At 31.1% G+C, this 12,929-nt stretch overlaps 1 protein-coding gene across 4 annotated transcripts in view; it reads left to right on the plus strand.

Moving 5' to 3' along the window:
• LOC127729914 (INO80 complex subunit D-like) overlaps window positions 1–12,929 on the plus strand; it is a 325,825-nt gene that overhangs the window by 11,758 nt on the left and 301,138 nt on the right. For 3 of the 4 annotated variants that reach the window (XR_007994896.1, XR_007994897.1, XR_007994895.1), the window contains exons 9-11: window positions 923–1,210; window positions 1,528–1,647; window positions 3,459–6,852. Coding sequence is in view for 1 of the 4 variants with exons in the window: in XM_052237849.1 (XP_052093809.1) it covers window positions 923–1,210; window positions 1,528–1,647; window positions 3,459–5,071 (2,021 nt within the window). In the remaining 3 variants the exon portion in view is untranslated. Of the gene's footprint in view, window positions 1–922; window positions 1,211–1,527; window positions 1,648–3,458; window positions 7,059–12,929 lie in introns of those variants that run through there. The other variant, XM_052237849.1, reaches the window with a different exon arrangement.

Raw genomic sequence — 12,929 nt, forward strand, 5'->3', positions numbered from 1 at the left:
TAAGGCCTTGGCCGCCTTTGCTCACTTAACATCTGTAAGGTTCTTGATAAATGTTTGAAATATAATTAAAAAACCTATGCAAACCAGGAAATTATATTTTAGGCATGTTTTGACTTCCATAAACTTGAAAAATTTCAGGGATTGTAACAAAATTACTAATATAAGTAAGTTTTGGGAAAAGCATAAGGGAGTCATTTCAAACATTGAAAATAAAACAAAAAAATACCTATTCCAGTGATATATTTCTTACATTTTCAAGCATATAGAATAAACTTGTAAAAGTTATAACCCTTACTATATGTTGAAAAAAAACCAAAAAAATACCTATTCCAGTGATATATTTCTTACATTTTCAAGCATATAGAATAAACCTGTAAAAGTTATAACCCTTACTATATGTTTGCTAGTGAAGGACCACAGAAAACTTGTGTGCAATATTTGCAGTGGTATTATCAAAGAAGGGAAATTTGATAGATCTACATGTAACAAGGATGCCATAAAATACAAGCATGACAAGGCAATAACCAATATATCACTATAGAACAGAATTTATTTATTGTTTATATTACTTTCACCTTAAAATCTGTAAAATCTTCAATATATGCAGTCTGATGTCTTAAGTTGAGAGATGCTACACACTCTGCCGCATACATGTAGGTACTGTTGTGACCTTAAAATGCCTGGCAATATTTTTGCCTTAACACAACATACCCTTCTATATTTAAAGAAAAGGAAGTAAAAATTGATGTTGATTATTCTGTACACATAATGATCAAAGTATTTGCTTTCATGTCCATGATTGTAAGATTGAAAATTATTTCCTGTTTCTGAGAATCTGTGTAAACAGATTTGAAATGCAAGTCCAATTCAAACAATAAAGGTTAAGTTTTCTAAAAAATTCTTGAAAATGACTCTTTTATAGAATCAGCTATCTCAGGAGATGTGGAAATGGATGCTAATTCTGGTAGTGGAAGTGACGAGTCAGATGAAGGGGAGACAACTACACCACAGGTCAAAGATCCGAGTTCAAAACCTCCAAGTCCTTTACCAGTACCTGCTCCTCCTCCTGTAACGGTTCAGGTGACAAAACCACTCGCACTGCCAACACCACATTCTCGTCCACTACATGTTACAAGACCAAAAGTAGAACAACACAAGGATTTCTTGGGAGAATTACCTGATAGTGTGTTGGCAGCAAATTTGCCAGCAGGTAAGATTTGATAAATACATTCAGACATGACCTACAATGCATGGAAACAAGTATTTGTATTCAAAAAAGTATTACTCATTCAGAATGGTTGTTTAGTAGTTATTTTTCTGAACAGAAAAATAATGCTGTAATAATTCGAAGAATTTTCATTGGAAAACAAAATCAGAAAAACGTAAATTAATATTTCTTTAACTTCCTCATAAATCTTCTCATCCTCCTGAAGACTTTCCTGTAAACAAAAGTAATATTCTAAGTTTATTGAGAAATGTATGAAAGATTATCACAATTGATCATTTCAAGATATTTTTCATTTGTAGATTTGAATTTGAACAAGGGACTAGAGCTGCCTTTAGAACAGGCTTCCAGGTTGTTAGAAGAACATGATTTCCAAGATGTGCTCAACAAAATTCCAGATGAAACATTTGATATGTTTTCAGGTATCATTGATTGTTTTGTAGATGCAAATTTTATCTTACTGAGAAAATACAGAACACACTTTCAGCTGTCTTCCGTGGTTCATGACCCATTAGTTCAAGGATTTTGAGGAATAAATTCAAAATAACAGCATTTCCATTTAAATCTTTTTAGTAGATATTATTAGAACATTACTAATATTGAATAATAAGAATTGCTGGTATGACAAATATGAAATGTATGGGAAGAAAAAATGTGGAAATTAATGGAAAAAAATATATCTGACAGTAGTAACAAGAATTTCAAAATTTCTTGAGAAATGTATTTTGGATAAACACTTTGATTAAAACCAGATCTGTATTTTGTGAATTTGATAGATATGGTTTTAGTACAATTTTTGAGGATTATCTACTTAATGGAAGAATTTGGTCTGAATGGGCCAATTTAAAATAGTTTGTGTTCTTGGTAAGGACTGTTCCATAAAAACATACATGGGACCCGGGGAAGGCAACTTAAATTTGCCACTATGGGTGGGTATGAAATATTGTGTTGTACAGGTTTAAATGTATGCAGGATACTAAAATCGCTTCTATGGGTGGTCACTCTATTTTCAAAGTGCCTTCCATGGGTACAGTATATGTTTTTATGGAACAGCCTAATTAAGGACAAAACCTTTTATGTTGAAGGAGGGGGGGGGGGGAACATTTAAAAAACCAGAAGGTATTCCTGATGGTATTTGCATTGTGGCTGAATGGTCTAAGTAATATATCTACAGTGATGAGGTTGTTAGTTCAAACCCAACTTTTGGCTAGGTGCGTTTGACTCCAATCTTAATGATATAAATTGATAAGGATTTTCAGTTTTCCTGCTTAAAGTCTCTTGTTCTCTTCGGTTACGTCTGTTTCATCCACCAATAAAATCTTGTGGCCATGATATAGTCAATTGGGATAAAAGTGGTGTAAAACACTTACAATCATTCAATCAATCTTTTTGTATGACAATATTCATATAACAAACAGAAAATATATTAAACAATAAACCCTTTCATAGGTAATATAATTATATAGTATTATATATTATTAATATGTGTTGGAAAACATAACAAAATAGATAAACTTCCAGGAATATCATTAAATGTGGCTGTGAAAATTTTTAAACCATGATTATCTTCCTTGGAATAAACCCTGTACATGCTGTAGGAACAAGACTAGAGATGTTGACTACATTATTCATGCAATTTAAAAAAAAACCACATGGATGTGAAAAAGTGAAAACATTGGGTAAATGTCTATAAGACAACAGTGGATTACAAAAGTTCACAAAAAACACATATTTAGAGTTCACTTTATGGTCACCAACAATTGGACATTGAACACTTGCCATGTATATCAAGACCAAACCATCCTGAGTTAAGACAAGCCGAGAACATACATGAAATATTTGCCACTGGACATCAAGCAAAACAACAGACAATTAATCAAGACAAAATGTGAATTAATTCAGCAAAGATATGATATCAGATGAAATATTTGCCACAGGATGTTAGCTTAATACAATCAATCAATCAATATAATATCAGTGCAAATTCTAAAAACAAAACAAATGGCAACAACCAATTAAATGAACCCTATATTTAGGACAGGTAAATGAACAAGTGTTAGGTTAATATTTATGCAAGTACTAAATCAAATCCCTATCTACATGATTATACCTTAATTCTATTTACATCAAATGTTAAATAATTATATGGGAAAGATAAAAGTTCCGTAAATTAATGAAAGGTATGCATCCTCTCATCAATTTAATTAAAACATTTTAATATTCATTATTTTAGGAGGAAAGAATGGTGAACCAACAAAAGAAGAAATGGATGAACTTGAAAGGCATCTAGCTGCGGCAAACATGGATCTGAACTCTGCCCAGGAAGCATTAAGTACTGTAACAGACTATGACGATCAGATCAGAATTTTAGCCTCCATTTTAACTAATCAGCCAACTTCTCATATTGGGGGTGATAATGTTAATGGCACAGTAGATGAACATGCACAGGAAAACATCAACATGATTGCCAATAGTTTGGCATCCTCACATTCAACAAATACAACAGTTTCTTCTGGTCAAGTATTTCATCAAAATCAAATTCCACAGTTTCTTATTTCTCATCAGAATAACCAAGTAAGTCCTTTGCATCATTCTACAGTAATGAACAACATGGCAGCAGTAAACACTGGAAGGGGTCAGGTCCATCAACTCTCTCAAGGCCAACAACGTGGAAGTCCTGGACCAATTCATTCTCAACAGATGAGTCCTGTCAACAATCAGATGCGGAATTCACACAGAGGAAGTCCAGTTGGTCAAGTTGTCCACCAAGGAAGTCCTGTTAGCCAGCAAACTGGCCAGGTTCACCGTGTGCAGAGTCCAAATACACCACATGCTGGAAGTCCAGTCCAAAATTTAAAGATGCCAGTTCAGGTGACCAGTTCTGTTCACCAGTCTAATGTTCACAGTGTACAGAATATTGTACATCATATAAAACCTGGTACTGTCTTACCGTCTGGAATTGGAAATGGAATACAACTTCAAAATCTTCAATCAGTTGGGCATCGTCCAATGCTTGTTCAAACTGTTCATTCAAATATGGGCCAGACTGTTACACGTGCCTCAGGACAGCAAGCTTATTCTCATCCAAATCTGTCGGAAAGGATAAATAGTGTTCAGACCTCAGTTCACATGTCACCATTAGTACAGACAGCCGGTCACCAATCAAACTTGATTCATGGTAGTATCAATCAACAGTTGAATCTTGCTCTTCCAGGAAGTGTGCTTCATCAAAAACTTATTCAACAAGCAAGTTTAGGAAATTTATCAAATAAAGCCCACATTCAACAAAACTTGTCAGGAAATGTGCAGTATTTGGTAACTACTATGGGAAAAACTGCTAACCAGTCTGATGTTGTCTCTTCAAATGTAATACAATCACCCCATGTTTCATCACAAGGTCATGTGACAGGAAATGTGCAATCTACATCCCATAATGCTTCATTGCCATATCATATTTACCAAAGTAACCATCTGATTCAACAGTCCCTGGGACAACAGTCTAAAATAATATCAAGTATCACAAATGCTGGGACCAAAACAACTCCTGTTTTACAACAGACTAAAGCAGCCATTTCGACTTCTGTGCCAACAACAGGTACTTCAAGGATTGCCTTTCAAAATGGATACCCTGCTCAAAGTGCTCAATTTACAAACAATGATGTAAATAGTGGAAAGTATGTGATGTCTGCTGCTCATGGGGTGCAGAACTGTACTGATCAACAGTTATTACAAAATATAGCCCAAACCCTGGTCACGGCACCGCATCATATTCCACCGACTTTTGAAAATCCAAAAAAAACTCAAATCACTTCACAAAGGATAGCACAGACTGGAACTGGTTCGTGATATCAACTGAGATATTATTTTATGTATCTTTTCAATTTTACTTTCAAGATAACAGTCTAAAAAGATGTCATATTCTTTCAAATCATTTAAACAATTTCAGTTTATTTTATCTACAAAAGGCTGTCTGATTGGTATATCTGTTGATGTAACTTTGTCTCATTGTGATAATTATAAAAAAAAAAGAATTGCATTTATATTTTTATATACATTCAGATTATTAATTTACTATAGTAATTGCTAATTCTTTTTCCATGTTTTCATTCATTCCATGAAAAGGTCTATGTAAAGTATTTAAATTGATTTTAACTTCTGATGAACATGCAAAGAAAACATTATAAGATAATCAGAATTCTTAGATAAAATTATTAAGGTTTTTGTCTAAATTATTTTTTTTATTTTCTACTCAATGGTCAAAATTAAAAAAGAAATGGACTATTATATTTTTACAGATTTTACAAAAAATTTAACCCAGTATCATTGTGAAGCAACTTACTTTTAATGGAGATTCACATAAGAATGGTTAAAATTGTAAGGTATGTTGTTTATTACTGCTTTAAATTAAAAAGCAAAAAAAAAAATGAACAAAATAAAATTTTACATAGACCTGGTGTGAAAGTGTACTTTTATATCATTCATCCTGTTGATGTGTTTTTGGTGCTATATTTTATTGTTTTTATATAATGCTTTCACCAATATCAGAATCTCATTTTGTTAAAGATATCCATATAATCTGTTAAAAAACAAATCCTGTTTCTTATGCCACACTTGTATCAATTTGAAGACAACCTCTAAAAAGACTTTTTTGCATTATTTCTTATTTTCAAAAGTTGATTTCATCTGAATTGTTGCCACTCTATAGTTTATTATTTATAACATCAATTATTCTAGTTTATTAAAATGAGCAGGATATTTATTGAACAAATGGCTTAATTAAAAGAAGAACTAAAATATTTTTTGAATTTATACAGCTTATGTATTTCAGTTTGTGTAAAATACCGTAGGTAGGAGGACCACAAAGTTTATCAAGGTATTGAACTTCATGATTGTAGTAAAATAAATATTAAATATAATTGTTAGACAATCAAATCATTGAACAGGTAATACAAAAAAATGCCTTAAATTAGATATTTTATGTGGCTACATCAAAATTTTGATCTTTACCAAAACAAGAGAAACACACTCATTCAAGTTTATAACTGTAAATTCTTATTGCCAGATACTGCTTTTAAAGGTCACATGCAATAGTTTTGGAGTATGTATATATATGGATACCTTTCCATAATGCAATTTTTTTTTAACATTTTGTCAGCAGAAAAAGGCACACAGACAGTATTATCCATCTGAATTGTTATTGTGAATGAATTTTTTTAATGAAAAAATTGGTCAACGAAAAAACAAAAAATATACGATTTATAGCATTTAAAGTGAAAGAAGTACAGTATGTAGGATGACCTATAATTGCTTTAATCTATGTCATTTAGACTCTGTTGGATAGTTGTCACATTGGCAATCATACCACATCTTCCTTTATAATAAAATAACATGAAATAAAAACAATGGATGATTAAACAAAAGAATTTTGTTTAATGTTCTTGTTTTAAGTACTGTACTTTTTTCAGAGTTGTGCACAACTTGTTTTTATACGACTTTTGCGGTCGTATTTTGGTATCATATCGTCGTCAACGTTGTCCAAAGACAATGGGTTTCCGGGCAATAACTTTAGTAAATGTATATAGAAATCTATGAAATTTAAACACAAGGTTTATAACCACAAAAGGAAGGTTGGGAATGATTTTGGGGGTTATAGTCCTAACAGTTTAGGAATAAGGGGCCAAAAAGGGGCCCAAATAAGCATTTTTCTAGGTTCCAGACAATAACTTGTGGAACGGTGTTTGGATCTCTCTGAAATTATACCACAAGGGGACAGCATAGTGTATTGCACAAAAGCAAAAAAAAAGTGTGGGGTAAATTTTTTTTTGGGGGGGGGGGGGGGGGGGTCAATTTGCAACAGTATAGTGTATTGCACAAAAGCAAAAAATTGAATATAAATTCAAATCATGTAACCAATTCTAATTTCTTTGACTACAGTTATTCTGTGTCAGAAACCTATTATGTGTCAAATATTTAATTACAGTCCAAATTCAGACCTGTATCAAGCGCGAATATTGTGTCCATTTTTGCTCCAACTGTTCAGGGTTGGACCTCTGTGGTCGTATCCAGCTGCACTCGGCAAAGCAATTTATTTTTAATTGGAAACAAGATACATTGTACATCTTGTACAAGTTCATTTTGATGATAATTTTGAAATTTTTTGTTTTTGTTGTTTATTTTAAATAATTAATCAGCCATTCAATTATAAATATCAATACAGATGCATGCATGTCTGGAAAACTTAGCATATGACCCTTAAATACTAAAAGAAGCAATTAATCATCATTGAACATCTTTGTTGAAGAGCATTTATTTTAATTTTCTTGCAGTAAGCATTTGTTCCACAACTTATTTTAATTGAGCAAAGAAATTTAAACAGGTTCCTGCAAATTGTTTAGTCATAAATATATTGACCAAGAGGAGGCAAAATCTATTTGACTGGTAGATTTGTTATATTCTCGAAATTATTCTCACCTTGAGCTTAGTTTTATTGAAATATTGACAGATTAGATACTATAAAAGCAGATTTTTTTTATACCACAATAATGTGCCAACAGTTCAAGAGATTTATTGAGCACAAAAAAGTCTTCATTATGCTTATTTGACTTCCAATTGCAAATCATGTCTTACAAGAAAATGGGTTTGCAAACTTTTTTGTCATAAATTGTTAACGATTTGCCTCCTTTTTTTGAAACATTGTTCTTTGATGACGAACTGTAAATTTCTTTGTACCAGATATATTGTCTATGTATATGTGATTTGGAAATAATATTAATACTATTTAAAAAACAGTTTTACCTACATGACCTATATTTATAAAGTTTTCAGCTGTTGTCATTGGTGATACATATTTATTTGTTGATAATTTAATCTGTGTATGGAACAAAGGCAGCATAATTTTATGGCTTGTGTAATAACCACATTAATTTTCATTGTCACTAAATTTTGGGGGGAGGGATTGTATAGTTGTATAGTTTTACCATTTACCTTCTTTTCTGCATTCTGACTGAACTACAACACAAAAAATTTATTTTTTGCTTGCTTCATTTTCTCATCATTTTTTTTTCTGTCTGGATACATTCCAAAAATAAATTATTACTTCATGCTTAACTAGTCTCTTGCTGTGACATCTTTATAAGCAAACTGTTTTCAAACAATGCCAATGTTTAGGGCTAAATGTAAGTGATCATCTTGCTTTAATAAAGGATAATCTTTTCCACATACATATAATAGTTACGGCCCAGTTCAAATTGTTTTCAACTTTTCTACAAAGCAGACAAGACATTTCTCTGTGTCAATTTTATCTTTAGAAAATCAGAATTTTAATAATATGAAACTTCATGTGGTTATTTAGAAGTCTAGATTTCTCAAAAGGTGAATTAGAGATGAAAATGATATTCTTAATGAAGTGTTTTCTCGCCTTTTGAGCTAGACTTTTGAGATGAGAAGTTTTCTATTAAATGTTGTTATATGGTTGTACATAATATAATTAAGACATGTAATGTGCTTAATGTTGGAACATAATTATAACTATTATTTAACTCTAGTCTGTCTGACGTAAACAGATTGTTTCTACTCTTTAAAATGTGTTGAAGTTTGACTTGTAAATGTCAGAATTCTTGAGGTGAGAGATTGAGTGAATGTGACGCTGGTTAAAATGTTGCATAAAAATGGCATTTATTTAGTATTTACACATTGGCAAATTAATAATTTACTTATTGGAATTTGTGATGAAATTAATTTACATATATTGTAAATATATTTATCAGTATTAGATTTAATTATTCAGAATCTTTAAGCTGTTAATTCATATTTTAAGTTAAAACCACAGCTTTCTTCAAAAGAATAATAGCTTTGAATAATGGCAATCGAGGTGCACATTTTAAAGAGTAGCATAATTATATAAAAGAGCCGTTTTATATTTTTTTTATTTAGATTTATTAGTGCATTGTTTCGTTATGTGATAGATTTTGTTTTTATTTTGTTACTTTAGGTGTGAATGTTACCATTATTATCTGAAATTTTAACAGTACTGACTTACCTCAGAAAAAATATATATATATTTGTTGTAGAAAGACCTCAGAACAGTCTATAATTGTTGTTTGATGTAATATTTAGAAGTAAGATATGTACTGTTAAGAAAGCAAATCTTTATGCTTTAAATTACGAGTTACCTATTGAACTGTTAAATTTATATCTCATATTCTTCTCTATCCATAGGGAATAAGTTATAGAAAAAAGGTAAACTAATCTTAAAGGAAGAAATGGGTTTAGGACTGTCTCATTGATGTAGCCATCTATACCTCTTTCTTTTTCATATTGCACATTTTATTTTTGTTGCCATCTTGGTGAGTTTTCCTATGATATTCCCATATCTCAAAAAAAATATAACTGCGGTTATTTTATTTGAAAGAAATTCTAATTTGCAAAAGAAAAACATGAAAACATTTATTGAAAACAAAATTCCTGGTTTATTCTACTAGTATTTATTTGTGAATACAATCAAGAGTTGCTCGTAATTTTAATACAAATCAGTAATCAAATCGAAAAAAATTTGAGAACTTTTCAAAACCCTTTTTTCAGTATATCTTTCCTAAGATAAGATAGTCTCTAAATCTTTTATGCATCACTTTACAGTTCTTAAACCTGATGTAGTCTGTCTTGAAATTAAATTTGAATAAGTTTAATCAATCAATAATCTAGATTTAAATTTTCAGAAAAAATATTTAACAAATCTGATCAAACAAATTGATATCAAGTTGTTGGTTTTTTTTTTCACTTATTATTTTTTTTTTAATTTATATATGAAAATGTTATCTTATCAAGCTAATTATAATTTCACTCTAATAGACAAAAATTTAAGAATTAAATATAAGTGTATTTTACATGTTCTATGTAATTATCTGTAATTTTAGACTTCCATACATTTGGAAGTAACTACCTTTGAGTACAGTCCTGATTCCCTATTGTTTCTCTCTATTTCATTGCATATTTAAGTTAGTTCATTGTATTAGTATGCTTTGGTATGTTGGTGGTTGTTTAGAGTCTAAATTTCAATTTTTATGCTTCTTAAACAGATGGATCAAGAAAAAGATTCTCTTGACTTCTCTATGTCTAAACAAGAGAATATTAAAACAACAAATATGCCTTGAAAAACAAATTTAAGTTTTTTCTTAAATATTTTCTGTGAAAGCTACCATACAGCTGTAACTAAATTTTAAAATGTAGAGTATCATTTATCATTTAAGATGTTGTTAAAAAAATGAATCATGTATGAGTCAAAATCATTTACTGGTTAATAATCAAAACAATGTTTAATCATGAATATAAATGAACATGTTATGATTGATAATATAAACTCATTATAGCATTACATTCAAATTCAAAAATTTGACAATTAAAAAAAATTTGAAGAAAAAAATAATTATGGTTGATAATTTTTTTTTGTATTAATTTACAATTTTTTTTAAACCTGTGTGCTTATATTTTCTTATTAAAATTATAAATTAAAAATTAGTTTTTTTGTTTAATAAGAAAAAATAAGCACATCATAACACTTTGAAATAAACCTGGCATTACTAGTACAAATGATATTCTGATGAATGTACTGTAAAAAAGGGATTTGTGTGAGAGTCGCTGATCAGGTTAACAAAAGTATGAAACAGAAACTTAATTTCTAATAACTGATCTCATTGACATTGTTTTGCATGTTTTGTAAAATAAAATATATTTCAATGACATGAATTCATGGATTATTTGCCTTTTGAATTTTTTCGATATACTTGCAATAAAAAAAGTAAAATGATACCAGGGGATAAAAATGAAAGGTCAAGGAAAACCTACAACACAATTGCCAAACAAAAAAAGATGAAAGATTTAGTCATACAGAAACCACTGAAAAGCTTGTGTTTGTTTATAGTCGATAGACTTGGAAAAGGGTAGATAGATTTATTGCCCTGCCTTGACAGAGTCAAAAAGCAAGACTTAGGTATGCTGTAAGCAGCAGTGGCGGCAACAGTTGTTAAAGTTTGCGATTAGGACAGTTTAAGGGGAACCACTTATGGTAAGTCAATGATATTTGGTACACAGTTGTATGAGCATTTGCAGATTTCATTTCGATTGAGATTATTTGGCCCTGCCCCCTCAATCATGGTCTATTGACTTAAAAACTTTTACTTAGTTTACATTTTAAAGTTTGTGATTAGGTCAGTAAAAGGGGAACTGCTTGATTACATCAATGATATTTGGTATGCAGTTGTATTAGAATTGGCATTTCTTATTTCCACAGAAATTATTTGGCCCTATACCTTCCTTCATTGGTTTATTTACTTTGAATGTTACTCATATTTTGCATTTTTGTCGAGCCTGCGACTTTTGTCGCAGAAAGCTCGACATAGGGATAGCGATCCGGCGGCGGCGGCGTTAGCTAACTTCTTAAAAGCTTTATATTTTAGAAGATGGAAGACCTGGATGCTTCATACTTTGTATATGGATGCCTCATGTTACGAAGTTTCAGTCAGTCACATGTCCAATGTCCTTGACCTCATTTTCATGGTTCAGTGACTACTTGAAAAAAAAGTTCAGATTTTTTGTAATGTTAAATTCTCTCTTATTATAAGTAATAGGATAACTATATTTGGTATGTGCGTACCTTGCAAGGTCCTCATGCCCGTCAGACAGTTTTCACTTGACCTCGACCTCATTTCATGGATCAGTGAACAAGGTTAAGTTTTCGTGGTCAAGTCCATATCTCAGATACTATAAGCAATAGGTCTAGTATATTCGGTGTATGGAAGGACTGTAAGGTGTACATAACCAACTGGCAGGTGTCATCTGACCTTGACCTCATTTTCATGGTTCAGTGGTTATAGTTAAGTTTTTGTGTTTTGGTCTTTTTTTCTTATACTTTATGCAATAGGTCTACTTTATTTGGTGTATGGAATGATTGTAAGGTGTACATGTCTAGCTGGCAGGTGTCATCTGACCTTGACCTCATTTTCATGGTTCAGTGGTCAAAGTTAAGTTTTTGAGTTTTGGTCTTTTTTTCTAATACTGCATGCAATAGGTCAGCTATATTTGGTGTATGGAATGATTGTAAGGTGTACATGTCTAGCTGGCAGGTGTCATCTTACCTTGACCTCATTTTCATGGTTCAGTGGTCAAAGTTAAGTTTTTGAGTTTTGGTCTTTTTTTCTAATACTATATGCAATAGTTCAACTATATTTGGTTTATGGAAATATTTTATGATCTATATGTCAGTCACGCAGGTTTTATTTGACCTTGACCTCATTTTCAAGGTTCATTGCTCAGTGTTAAGTTTTTGTGTTTTCGTCTGTTTTTCTTAAACTATAAGCAATAGGTCAACTATATTTGTTGTATGGAAGAATTGTTAGCTGTACATGCCTGCCTAGCATGGTTCATCTGACCTTGACCTCATTTTCATGGTTCATTGGTCAATGTTTAGTTTACTTGGTTAATGTTAAGTTTATGTGACAGTTGTAATAAAGCTTTATATTTAGGACTATCAACATAATATCAATGATTAGTAAAGAAGGCGAGACATTTCAGCGTGTGCACTCTTGTAATGTCTTGTTTTAATTTCAACATTTGCATTTTTTCTATCAAATTACATACAGACGAGACATATCTCTGTGTCAACAGTTTATATTATACTACTGAGAGTTAGTTATTTTATGATTGGTACATA

Source organism: Mytilus californianus, unplaced genomic scaffold (genome assembly GCF_021869535.1).
Source record: "Mytilus californianus isolate M0D057914Y unplaced genomic scaffold, xbMytCali1.0.p SCAF_2, whole genome shotgun sequence".
Lineage (NCBI taxonomy): Eukaryota > Metazoa > Mollusca > Bivalvia > Mytilida > Mytilidae > Mytilus > Mytilus californianus.